General features: G+C 38.9%; 1 protein-coding gene and 1 long non-coding RNA gene across 2 annotated transcripts; one reads left to right on the forward strand and one right to left on the reverse strand.

Moving 5' to 3' along the window:
• Positions 1–987: 987 nt before the first annotated feature.
• On the reverse strand, positions 988–6,015 carry LOC309687704. The gene is made up of 3 exons (XR_014270831.1): positions 5,151–6,015; positions 3,891–4,025; positions 988–2,607 (listed from the first exon to the last, which is right to left on the reverse strand). It is a non-coding gene; the product is annotated as an uncharacterized lncRNA (long non-coding RNA).
• Positions 6,016–8,123: 2,108 nt separating this feature from the next.
• On the forward strand, positions 8,124–11,543 carry rnf26 (ring finger protein 26). Its single transcript, XM_082502456.1, has one exon. It carries the CDS (start codon positions 8,602–8,604, stop codon positions 9,964–9,966), a length of 1,365 nt encoding a protein of 454 aa, XP_082358582.1. The 5' UTR covers positions 8,124–8,601; the 3' UTR covers positions 9,967–11,543.
• Positions 11,544–14,221: the final 2,678 nt, after the last annotated feature.

Consider the following 14,221-nt stretch of genomic DNA (forward strand, 5'->3'; position numbering starts at 1 on the left):
CTGCTATCATGTGACTGGCTGATTGGATATTTGCATTAACAAGCTGTTGAACAGGTGTACCTAAAGAAGTGGCTGGCAGTTGTATACATATTTTTTACAGGAGATTCAGAGGTAGGCCGTTCCTCCATTGATTACTTATGTCCTGTCCAACTTTCCCTTCAACTATATACTTTTGTTATGTACCAGTACATGACAAATTAAGACAAATTAGAGCTCTCCTGTCTGTGATACGGTTATATTTATGAAGTCAGCTGGGGGGCGTGGTTCGTGGTGTGGCAGCGGGAGACGCTGACACATCTTAGCTGCATTAGCTCATCATGCCTCCCCTGCTTGTAAGAGTGAACTGGGTCCTGAATGGCGTTGTTGTTGGTGGTGGTGTGTGTTCGGCTGGCAGCTGGAAAGCTGCAGCCGTGAGTGTAAGGAACAAGCAACTATAAATAAAGATGATGAAAAGTGTTGAAGTGTGGTTGAGTCCATTCTTACTGCCACATCAGTATTTTCACTGATTTCTCATTTGTTTTGGCAGTGTAGAATTAACATGATATTCATGATAGTTCACATAGATCTGTGAATAGATGCGTATAGTATCCATATCACCCACACAATGGAGTTAAAGGTTATTCTGTGGGAGTTTCTTTAATGGGTGGAAATGTCCCAGCAGGTGTGAAGCTCCAGATTGGATATCTGTGGATCCTCAAATGTTTGTCTTAGTGTCTCCAGTTCATCCTGTGCAAGCCCCACCCCCATGTCCCTGCATGACCTTTTTATGTCCTTTTTGACATTGTATGTTCATTTTAGCTAAACAGTTCTGAGGAGGCAGCTCACAGCTCTGAGTTGAAGACAAATGGTAGCAAGTGGAGGTTTTTTTCATATAAAAAAGTGGAATCTACACTGTAAAAAAATATTCCGTAGAAAAACAGAAAATGTCCTGGTAATTTTCTGCCAGTACATTTTCTGTTTTTTTACGGAGGTTTGACGGACCTTTCTGTAAATGATAAAACGGAAAATTCTGTAGATTTACAGTATACTCTCTGTACTATTTACGGACATTTCCTTCAGCTATAAAACAGAAAATTCCGTTTATTCACAGTATATTTTCTGTATCATTAACTGATATTTTCCGTTAATAGAAAAATTGAAATTTCTGTTTATATTACTATTTCCAAGCACTTCTTTTCACTGTAACTCATTAAATATAGTTCTTTATATCCTTAAACGTACATTTCTATGCAATTACAACCTAGTACACCATGTACTCAAAAATTCATAAATTAAAACTTAAATTAATTTGTGCTTCGTACACAACAACATTGGTACAATTAATGTTAAATATTCTTTTATTCTCCTTAACTCAAACACTATACTTAAATATAATGACAGCATCCATCTTGTCATAAAACTACTAAACAGCTGATACATGAACAAAATAACTCACAAGCTTTCAAATTTGAGCATTTTTATTTCCTTGAAATCAGGTTGCCCTCATGTAAATGTGTTTATTTACATTCATTCAAGTGGCTACCAAGTGTTTTCTTCAAACAGGACACCTGACAAACAAAAAATGTCATATTTAACGACATGTTCACATTTAATAATATCCAGAGTACCTTTTAGTTAGAATCACTGCCTTGTGGTAGTTTTGCCTCAGCCAAATGGTTAAGGTGTGGTTTACATCCATCTCTGTCCACTTATGATACAGTATACACATGTAGTCAGTTATAGCCAAACACCTTTGATTACTGAATTGCATTCACTTCATTAATGAAGTGAATGTAATTCACATTTGTGTGAACATTTGTCTGAGATTAACTCTTTGGGCTCTTTACCTTACAATATAACATACTTGAGTCAAAATTTGTTGACTGTTTAAGTGGTGCCACATGAATACAACTGAACAGATTTAAAGAAGATGTTCCTGAACTTTGGGTTTATTCGAACAGGACTGATGGATAACCACAGGACTTTTCCCCATATGATAACTACAACACATAATAAATTAAGAGAGATTACTGTCCCAAACTTAAAGATAAAAGTGTATTTACGGGACTTGTTTTGTCAGTGAGGAGCAAAGTATAATTAGAAGTGCTTGTTCTGATGAAAAGTTAAACTGTAAACAGCAGCATAGTGAATAAGGATCTGTGTCCACGAATCCTCAGCAGTGACAACACTTAAACATCATAGTTCAAAATCCTTAATGCACACCTTTTTCTCCACGGTGTTCAAATTCTCTAAGCTGGTTAAGTAGAGGAAAAAGTCTGACATATTTCATGACCATTAAATGTTAGACAAGGCTCTGAAAACGAGGTTACAGTTACAAACAAAAACCTCTGCTTGTGCGCACAGACCCTAAATCACAACAAATAAGACAATAGTAAGACAAATTACTACAAAGTCTTGTTACCGCTCTTCATATAACAGTGTGACAAAGTCCTGAATGCAGCCTGCATGTTAGTACATCAAGGTCCATCTGAGCTTTAAGTAAAATACACTCAGCTTTTCCTTGGATTTTAAGAGTTGCTCAGTTCATACAGGAACTGCAGCAGTCGGAGTTAACGTGTCGCTGTGTTGCTCCTCCGTGTCAGCCATTGAGACTAGTCGCAATTTATTCTGAGGAAAAAAAGAGAAACAACAAGACATTTTTAAAAAGTTTGTATTTTTATAATTTTTTTTTACCTAGAGCATAAACAACATAAACAAAAAAAGGATTAGGGCTGTGCGATATGACGATATATATCAGATTACGATATAAAAATGTCTATCGTTTCATATTATACACTATTCTTTGTTTTGTGGTGTTGCAAAATAAACTGTTTACGGCAATATTTTTTTAATGGTTTTGATGGTCACTGTAGTTGCTATATTATTTCTTAAAGTTCTCTCCTTCTCTTATACTTAAAATAACCACACTATGGACGGACAAGTGACTGTTTTTACGCGTACTCTCGTTACCAACAATGAGGATAAAACCATCGTGTGGCTCCGCCGTCCGCTTGTTTATTTTCCACATAAACCTTTCACAATAAAGCTCAAGTTTCTGTTGAGACTTTTCAAACTAAACTGAAATGATATACATTATTCTCAAACATAAAATTTCAGAATATGCATCAAACAAATGACCTCAAATAAAAACATCAAGTAACTATAAATGGCGCTTACAGTCACCACGCAGATGAAGGCACAGAGAATACCAGCATGGCCAGCAAGGATGAGGCAGAACCAGAAGGACCAGTCAAAAGAAATCGAGGACCTTATTGTTAAATGAGGGGCTACCTCTGTAGCATGGACATGGTTTGGTTATGAAAAGTCTGACACGCCCCAGAAAACTGTACTATGCAAATTATGCCACAAACTGGTCCCCACCACCACTCGAACACGACAAACCTCTTTAACCACCTACACAAGAATCACATGAAAGAGTTTCGAGAGAGTTTACGAATGAAAAGCAAAAAAGAGTCGTCAGGTGCTCAAAATAATCCTTAGACTCAAACGTTAGAACAGGCTTTTCCTTGCAGCACGCCGTCTAATAAATACTCAGAAAGAAAATGGCGGCCATTTAAACTCATGTCTAAAAATGTATAGTTTCATGCATCGGTCAAAACACTCGACTCCAGGTACACGACGCCCAACTGAAAACATTTCACATAAGTCGAGTTGCCCGAGAATCACAGAATTTACAGAAAATGCACTATTTTGTGATATATATCGTTATCAGGAGAGATACGTCTTATATTGGGATATGAGACTTTGGTCATATCACGCAGCCCTACAAAGGATTATAATTCACGTAGAGTTGCATACACATAACACCATTCTGTTGCAACAAAAGCAGTTTATAATTAAAGTAACATACATACCTTGAAAAACTAAATCAACCACAACATTAAACTCACCTTGTGTTTGTAGAGAAGGTGATCAGGGTTTTTCTTCATTTCCTGAGACCAGCTGCTCTGGATCATCACCAGCTTGTATCGTCATCCTTTTTTTCACTCGGGGAAGTCTTTCCTTTTCTTGGCCATTGCTCTGCACTGGAAAACCAAAGTGTGTGATCAAAGGTGAAATAAGGGATATTTTTCCACTGCAGGACTTAAAGTGCTTCAAGTAGTGATAGCTGTTGATCCATTTCTCAAATAATCTGTAAGGATCTGGATTTTTAAGAAAGATACAAATATCTCTGCTTATATTTGGCTAAAAGCTTGATATAGACAAGGCATATAGAGCCCCTGCACACCAGCACTGCGCTTACATTATAGTTCAATCAAGAAATAGTTATTATTGATTTATTATTGAATTTTTTTAGTAATAATTTTTAGTATTTAATCACATTAGCACAGTGGGGTGACAAAAATATTCCACATACAAGAAATGCTGCTCAGCATTTCATAAATTACATTTTCAACAAATGTTGGAGTAAAAACACAGTTACAGGGAAAATGTGTCTGTCTGTAAATATTAACTAAACATTTCTATGTGCTACAAAATAGACATACTGTAATTGTAAATGTGCTGAGGTGAAACTATACTTTCAATAATTTTACCACTACAGTCTGTTAACCACCGAAATAATCTATGCTGGTCAGCTAGCTAAAAGTCTTTACTTTAGCAGCCCAAATCAGAGGCTAACAGTAGCATTTGCTAGCGTCAGCCAGTAAGGTCTGAGGCTTAAACTAGGGTTAGTGTAACTTTGCCTGAAACCCTTTAAAGTGTACAGTAGAGCCAACTGTAAAACACAGGTATTGATACAGTACTTATTAGAGTCCTAGAATAATTTCTAGAACCATGAAGTTCTCACTTTCCCAGTTATCCACATCGCTGACTTTCGCTAATTAGCTAGTTAGCAGTCACAGCTGTGTAATACCCAGAGAGACACAGACAGCTAACTATAATATTTATGAAAACTGGTTCAGCCACTGAAGGGCAAAACTGGTGGTATCACAGTAAAAATTATTTTAACATTAATTAAAATAAAGCTTAAGTCATGTTAAACCTAAATAACAATTATTTTAAAAAATGAGTCAGCAAAATATTCCTGACTTGTCTGGAGACAGCCGAAACCAGTTAACAAATAAATTAACAATTCTTTCTAAATAAAAACACGGAGTCTTTTGAAAAACATTATTTTAATAAAACGAAACATGAGTTTTAATACTTACCACAGAAATATGAAGGCAGTTTCTCCAACTTCAGAATCCAAAATCCAGATGAAGCCTGAAAGAAACCTAATGGCTGCTCTTGCGCTTACTTTTCCCTCCTTTTCAGGTTCTTTTTCCCACAATGCATTGCAGTAGTTGAGAAATACAGAAAAATACCTGTAAATGACTAATACGGAAAATTCCTTCACGTTTATACAGTAGATTGTACTGTATTTTTACGGATTTTTTTTACAGTGTACAGTGTCTGTTGACTGATGAGAGAAAATGAAGCAACTCTATGTAGTGCACATTAAGAAAACTTATAGAAATTCTACATACGATTCCATATGAAAGCCACCCTTTGTTTCATCTCGTCTTTTAGAGGGGAAGGATTTGGTTGACCAGTCAACAAACAAAGGAAACTGACTAAGGGTCTGCTTTCGGACCAGAGGGAAGGTTAGCTACCATAAAAGGAGTAGGTCTAGAAGCTCTCCGCCAGAGACAAAGTAGTGCACAAGACCTTTTATAGCTTCTTGCACTGCCCCGTGTATCCCTGCTGCATCATTAAATGCTTAAACAAATGCTGTTTGTCAGGCGTCCAAAGGCTCAAAGCAGGATTTCCCATGATCATATCAGATAGAGTTTCCCTTTGCGAGGAACAAAGTCCAGCGCTGAATGGCTCAGATGGAGAGGATGAGGCAAAAGGCAAGGAAGGAAACTGTTTTGATATTGTTCAGGACCGCAATTCTTTTTTTGTTTCATTGTCACTGAAGTAGCTGATGTAATGGGAGGATATGTCTGTTAATGTAAATGGAATGGCTTGAGGAAAATGTAAGATATGGTGATGAAAGGTCAGAGTACTGAAGAGTGGATTTCCCAGGCAGCTGTAACTGGAACTGACTTTCTTAATCCTTAAATCATTTCCTGACCACAACCCACACCTTCAATGTAAAGTGTGATGCAAAATACTGTAAGGACTTATTTTTGTCCCAAGAAAAGGAAACAGATCTCCACTGCATGACTGTGAATGTTTGTCCCTACAACATTAGAGATACACATATAAAAAAAATGTTTTAAAATATCTGGAACCCCAAAAAACTGAACAAAACAAATTCAAAAATACTTTCAAAAAAACTCTTCTCCTATGTGGCTAGTGTTATCATCAACATGTTCCAATCCCTGCGGCGTCAATTAGTTATGCTTTGTCAAAGCTGCTGGCGTGGCTAATTTAATTAAACACAGGGTTTCATTTGGCCTGTGTGCTGTGACGCACTGCATCATGATATAAGTGAGAGTGATCATCATCTCAGTGCATCATTTGTAAGTAGCAGGGTTGCTGTGCTAACAGGCCTGTCCACGATCTTTTCCATATCTCAACCAAGTTGTTTCAAGGGCTCAAAGGCTGCCAGCAAGTGGAAGTGAAAAACACTCCGGATGGGATTATTGGAATTGATACTTGAGTTTTTGAGACTTCTACATCATCAGTGTGAATATTTGATATAGCAAATAGGATGCAAATTAAAGCTCGTATATACTAATTAACAAATACTCTTTTTTTTTTTTAAAAAAGAAAAAAAAGAAAAGCATTTTTCATGTTAAATAAACATTGTTCATGTTTCAGCTGCTTCCTTATGGGTTGCCATAGTGGATCATCTGCCTCCATCTCACAATATCCCTCTCATTCTCCTCCGTCACACCAACCTCTGCCTGTCGTCTTTCACTACTTCCATGAATCTCCATATTCAAAACCCTGTCTAATATATCTATTATCCCTTCTTTGCACATAGCCAAACCATCTCAGCCTTGCCTTTCCACCTGAGCTGTCTCTCTGATGTACTCATTTCTAATCCCGTCTATTCTGGTCACTCCCATTCAAAAATCTTAGCATCTTCAGCTCAGCATCGTGTCTCTTTGTTAGTGCCACCATCTCCAAACCATACATCGTAGCAGATCTCACTACCATCTTGTAAACCATCCCTTTCAGTCTTACAGTTATCCTTCTGTCACTCCTCTCCACCAATTCCACTCTGTCTGCACCCTCTCTTCTTCACCTCTCCTGCGTGTTGCCTGTCGCTTTAGATGCTCTAGATTTTAATTCATCTACCTTCGCTACCTCTACTCCTTGCATCTTCACTGCTGCACCTGCTTCCCTCTCATTCACACAGACTTTCATTCTTCTCCTCTTCAGTATATTCCTTCATCTCTGTCTTCCAACAAATCATTTTGATCGTCTAACTCTAAATGTGACTATAAACATGGGCATAACTTTGTGCTGAACACTGGGGGGTGGGGGAGGTCAAGATCTCTGTCTAAATAAATAAATAAATCCGGGTAAATTCCCAGATGATTAAACATGCAACTATTTTGCTGGTAATAACTGAAATGAGTAAAGAAAACCATCAGCCTTTTTATCCAAGATAATTCAGAAATTTATTGGGGGGGTGGGGGGGTATATTGGCTGGGTCTGATTATTTGACTATAAATCACAAGCCTAGAATTATTCTGTATTTAGTAAGATTTGAAACTAGCAGGAAAAACCATAAACTCATTAGGAATGTGCTTCCTGATGCTCCAGGTCATTTTCACAGATGTAGACTATAACTTCATTTTGAAAGCAGAGAAGTTTCTGGACATGAGAGGGAATGTAGATTTAAAGCAGAACATGAGGTTCACTCGTGAGACCTTGAAATGTGTTCATCTTTATATACACTTCACTAATGCTAGAAGTCACATTAACATTCAGTGTCGTAAATTTTGTTTAGTTTAAAAATAATGAAAAAGAGCAACAACAAATAAAAATGATTAAAAAAATAAAAGAGGGTGTGAAAACCCCCAAAAAAGTTAGTTTGATTAAGTCAATTTTATCAAAGTTATGGACAATGCGTAATTTTATTTCTGCATATATTTTTAATATGTTTTGAATGTGCGACTTTTTTTCTAAATCCACTTTTTTCCCGCTTGTAAACACCGGGGACACTGTGCGCATGCTCAGCTTAACGACGCACATACGTAAGCTCACTCGACCAAAACAAATATGGCGGATACAGTAATGATGGTAAAGACTCCAAAACCTTTTGTCTGTTTTTCCCTCGGTTTTTCTTGATTTCGTTTATGGGTTCGGCCGTTTTATAAAGTCGTCGTTGAGCCGGAGAAGTGTTTTTTGGTGGTAGTTTGACCGGACACCCAACAAAACGAAACCTAGAATATAAACGGAAGTGTGTGGACCTTTTTTGAAACTAAACATCCGCCTGTGCAGCGCGTGTTTGCTGTGTTATGTCGTTATTTCAGTGCATGAAAAATGGGGAAAACATGAAAAATAAAGACGTTGAGGTTCAACGACACGAAGAATGGTGTGCTGATTGAGAGGACCAACAATATGTAACTCAAAGCAAAGAAAGGAGAAATGGACTTAACGTGGATACAACCTGAGAGCACCGAGTGGTAAACAGTAATACTTTACAGAAATATTACCATGGGTTTGGTGAACTTTGTCATATCCACTGTAGGAAAATGTCTGGATGCTCTCTGCTTACTACTGGACCTGAACTTTGTCATCGTCCACACCGTGGTGCAGACTCTCCTGGCAGTTATCACCTTCATAACCAGCCTGCCCAGCCTCCTTTATAACTCGGTGCTGGAGCTGGGAAACCTCGTTCTGCTTTGCGCTGTGTCCACCGCGGAGGCGACATCAAACCTAGCTCACAGCACTGTGGCTAATCTGGGGAGCTTGTTGCTGGCTCTGGAGGGGCTCCTGGAGAGCTTGAAGATGGTGGGTTACCTGTCTATGCACGTCCTACTGCGTGGAAAGGAGCACTTGTGTCGAGGGCTGCTGTCAGTGATTGAGGGCTGTGGCATAGCAGTCAGCCTGGTGGTCTATTTTACCAACACAGTGGTAAACTTTGTGCTTATCGCTACCCAGAACGTCTACTTGGCTTTGGTCAGCATGTGGCAGACGGTTTCCACCCCACTGCAGAAGGCGCTGGAGCTCACGTTGACCTGTTTCACCTTTCTGTACAGCAGCCTGGCCGGCACATCAGCTTTGCTATGGACACCCTGCAAGATGGTTTTGGACTTCCTGGTTTCACTGGTGCACATGTTCATTAGCATCTTCATACTGAACATCTACGGCCTCGTGCTCACCATTACTATTGCACTGGCCACCACCGCTTACCTAAACCCGGGACTGTCCCGACAGATTGCTGTGCGCGTTGTAGAATATATAAACTCCTTTTCACTTCTCCGTAGATTATGTTTGGCTCTCAATTGCATCACTTCAGCCTTACTGTGCTTGCCTCACTTTATACGCCGTAACGTGCAGTACCTGCAGAGGATCCTCTATCACATCTACCGACTGGAGAGACGACTTTGGCAGCAGTTGTCTCACCAAAGCAGCCTGATTGGCCTGATGCTCCGACCACATCTTCACAGGCAAAACAATAACAATAACAGCAACAACAGAGCTGGAGGTGACGGTGACCCTGGGGAAGAGAGGCGGGACCCACCAGATGGTAGAGCAGGAGATGGAGCCCACCAGGAGGTGCTCAATCCAGTTTTACCCTCCTCCAGCACAGACAAGCAGCTAAAGAAGAAGTCGCGTTCAGGCGAAGATGGTAAACCTCTGCCAGCTGAGAGTCTGCTGACTCTGCTGAAGGAACAGGAGGAGAGGAAGAAGTGTGTGATTTGTCAGGATTGTGCCAAGACAGTGGTGCTTCTGCCTTGCAGACACCTCTGCTTGTGTAGAGACTGTACACAGATTCTTTTAAGGCAGCCCATCTACCAGCAGAACTGCCCGCTCTGTCGGCAAATGATCCTCAACACCATGGACGTGTATCTATGAGGGACCAGCCAAAGTGGATCAACTGGTGTCTGATACCAAGTAGCCTCACAGCCTATCAGTATCTACATGTATAAGTTTTACCACCACTGAGCTTTACTATATAAGGTTTCTTTTTTGTCTTTTCACTTAAATGGGACTTAAGTGAAAAGACCAGACCAGACTTGTTAAACATACTGGATAGCTCTGGATTATTTGGGAATTGAGAGATTTAATGATAGTAAGAAAACAAAAAGTCACCAGGTTGTCTTCTGGTGTCAGATGCGTGCACACGTTAACAGCACATGTTGTGCCCTGATTCCATACTATACACTAAATGTAAACAACACATAGTATGTACAAGTTCTCATGGTAAACATTTTCTGTGAGTATGCAAGAAGTCAGCATATTTATATGTGCACAATATTTGTGCCATGATGCATCACAAAAGTGATACAGCTGTATACATTTTGAGAGAAAGCCAGAGGTTTTGTTTTTTCAGCTGTAAGCACCTCTTTGTGCATTTTGCATCAAAAATGTAAACACAAGCTTCTTTTTCTCACATGACGCCTTGGAAAATATCAGAATTCGTTCTGTTCTCACTTCTGAGAATATTCCTTAGTTTAGGTGAGGTAGCAGCGTGGGTACGCCTTGCTTGCTTAATTCTACGCATTATTTTCCACTCCGTTCCTTCAGGCATCATATAAACTTTATACCCAAGGAGCTAGAAGTGTAAAAAAAATCAATTTTCAGAATGATCTCTGTTCAGGGATGCAATGCTTACAATGCTTTAAATATCAGTCACGTGTGCAACTGTGTGTGTGTGTGTGTTTGAGCTTTGCTTTAATTTTTGCCTTCCCAGTGTAAATCCATACTCAAATCCTAGAGTTAGTCTTGAGTTTGGGGGCAAGTCTCTAATTTAAGAGTAAGCTGTGTCTGTTGCTGTTTGCCACAGGGACGCACTGATTAATCAGCCACGCATCAGCTGTTTGCCAGTGTTAACCTTGTTGATTGCCTGCTACCCATTTAAGATGATAACTACAGTGGCCCTGCGAGGTCAAACGGACTGCAACTAAAGAAACATCAGCAAATAGAGAAAGAAAAGACTGCAAAAATACAACAAAAATAGAAAAAAACATTGCCAAAGCTAAAAAAATTTAAGTTTTTAGTTTCTGGGGAAACAACTATTTGATGCAGCAGCTGTGGAAGTTACAGAAACCAAAACGTGAAGGATTGCACTGAGACACACTCGACAGAAGCAAAAGATTCATTATCGTTGTAAAGGAGAAGCAATGCAAGGCAGTACATATTGTTTTAATCACACAATTCATACAGTACTGTAGATGTATGTTTACTGTTAGCTGTTTACTGTTAGCTTGTCACTTCCACAGCTGTCCTGTCACGTTATTGTCTTCCCAAAAACACTTTAGTTTTCTTTGGTGTTTTTTTTTCCCCTTTAGTTTTTCCTTTAACAGTGTTGTTTCAGTTTCTGCTGTGTTTTGCGTGCTTTTACAGAATTTTTCAGTTTACTGGTGGGTTTCTTTTAAGATGCATTCATTTGACCACTCAGAGTTCTTAGGTTTGGTCAACTGAATGCTCAAGAGGTCTAGTATATTCTTAAAATTGTTTGTTTGTTTTAAGTTTCCCTGGCACAAATGGAGTATTAAATTAAAGTAAAATCGGTCCAAATTTCACCTTCAGTGCATCTCTCGTGTTCCAGTGTCGCTACATTGAGCCTCAAAAAAAAGCTTTTCTACCACTCATGTCTTAAATTGTTGTGATTTCAGTGGGCCAAGCTGTGAAGGAAGGAAGCTAACACTGTGCTTTTACTTTATTAGTGAACACATAATTCCACATGCTGTACGCATGAATGTTGTATGTATAAATGCAGCTTTCACCCTTTAGACCAGATTCTGTGAACCACTTCACCATTTTGTCTTTCCAGTCAGGCTTGATTCCATTTATTGTATCTTATTTCTTCCAGCTGATAGGGTCTTTCCTGTCCTCTGCCAGAGGTGAGTTACAGTCACAACTGACAAGTAATCCATAAATGGTTTTCCCTTTCTTTTGACATTGCTGTAAAACTGATTTCTGTGGTATAAAAGGACCATAAACAAATAAGGATTTTGCAATTTAATTTGCGGTTGTTTCTCCCTTTTTTTCTGTTTCATTTAAAATATTAAAATTGATTTATGTTAAAAGTTTACAGGACGATATTTTGTCACCAGTTATTGCGTTGTTATTGATGGTGGGTGGTGTAGAGTCAGATATGGAGAAGTTGTGTAATGGAAAATACTGATGATGTCATGTTTTCTACTGCAGGTGAAAGCGGTCTCGGTGTCAATTTGGAAGATTATTCATGATTCTAGAGCCTGTAGTCAGAATAGACCGCTCTCAGGTATTTCTAAAGCACCAATGGCAGTCCTAACTAAAGATTTCAGTGGGTAGAAACACATGCTGATTGCTGAATGTATGAACTGTGTGAGCAGTGAAGGACTGAGTTAACGACATGAATGTGTGTTATGTTTTTTAAATTGCCATGTGACTGTCTTGTGTTTGTAATAAAATAACAATCCCTGAAACTGAAGCTCTTCATCCAAGTGAATGTTTTTGTACGATTTTACCTGCAGAGGATTTTATTAAACAACCCATTAATTCATTAATCTATAGCATCGAACACCAAAAAGAAGTTTTAAGACCATCTTAAAATGCTTTGTCCAAACAGCTGTGCAAAGATGTGCGGTTTCATAGAAAACTGATTATTAAGTACACCAGTTCAGCTCCTCATTAATGCAAATATCTATAGACAACCACATGGCTGCAGCTCAGTGCATTTAGGCATCTTGACAACCATGTTCAAAACGAGCAACAGAATGGAGGAAAAGGTCATTTTAGGTGACCCTGATCAGCCGGTCTTAGGTTTTTCCATACAACCATCTCTAGGATTTACAGAAAATGGTCTGAAAAAGGGAAAATTATCCAGTGAACTGCAGTTTCTCGGGGTGAAAATGTCTTGTTGAAGTCAGGTTGAAGTAGAATGGTCAGACCCTTTTGAACTGATAGGAAGGCATCCTGTGAAAGGTGTGCAGTATCCTTTGGAGCATCTCTGAATGCACAACATGTCAAGGCAGATGAGCAACAGCAGCAGAGGACCACACTGGGTGCCACTCCTGTCAGCTAAGAACAGGAAACTGAGGCTATAACAAGATTGAAAAACATTGCCTGATCTGATCAGTCGTGCAAGATATATCTTGATACCTGAAGTATTGTTCATTAGGCTTTTTTATTCCATAGTCGTTGAAAGAACAAATAGGTAAGATAAATAATAGAAGATGAGATTTGCTTTTAAATTTACAAATGTGAAACAGACAACTTGCTCTGACGTCGATCTTAATACATTTCTTTTTACATAAGGCACAAAATCTGCCAGCTGTACAAAGTGAACTGCAGAGGATGCAACTCTGGACAGTTGATGACATCGGTCATTTCAGGACTGAGGCTCTAAAATAGGCTAAATCTCCCTTCAGGTGAATTTTGAGGGAAGATCCAGTCTCAGGAAGGAGGGTACCACCTCTAGTTGAATGCCTCATGCTGTTTCTGTAAACATGTTTCCAAGTGAGCACAGATGCAAAAAGTATATTAAAACTAAAAAGAAAATAAATATTGCGAATGAACATCCTGTGTTCTTCCATGTTTTAGTACTGTGACCATGAAGTTGGTCAAAACTGGCTGACGAAAATGTGACAGGCTAGAAAAGCTTGACGGTTACTGTTATTTCCTGCAAGAAAAAAATAATTCACGTCTGTTGTGACACATCAGACACAAAGGGCGGTTTGGGGAAATGAGTGTAGCTGTGATTCAGGTGCAGCACATGAGAGGAAACAGCCACACTCAGAAAAGGCGTTTAAAAAAAATAAAATAAAACATGTCGTAAAAGAATAACCACAGGTGCAAATAATAAAAGTATCGATGACTGAGTCACACGCAGCACTGAGAGTCGCAGTGTTGTTCACTGTGGCTGTCATTAAATAGCACAGCCAGCAGTACTGTTAATACCCACACCTGTACTTCTCTCGCTATATGAAAATTCTATTCAATTTTATTTATATTGCGCCAAATCACAACAACAGTTGCCTCGAGGCACTTTATTTATAAGGTAAAGACCCTATAACAATACTGGAAAACAGAGAAAACCAAAACAATCATATTAGCCCGTTAAGCAAGCACTTTGACGAGAGTGAGAAGGAAAAACTCCCTTTTAACAGGAAGGGTATGTATA

This window comes from Aulonocara stuartgranti, assembly GCF_965226115.1.
Source record: "Aulonocara stuartgranti genome assembly, chromosome: 14".
In the NCBI taxonomy this organism is placed as follows: domain Eukaryota; kingdom Metazoa; phylum Chordata; class Actinopteri; order Cichliformes; family Cichlidae; genus Aulonocara; species Aulonocara stuartgranti.

What these genes read in the sequence shown, in the direction of transcription:
- rnf26 (XM_082502456.1), top strand. Translation starts at nt 8,602, where the DNA reads ATGGGTTTGGTGAACTTTGTCATATCCACTGTAGGAAAATGTCTGGAT.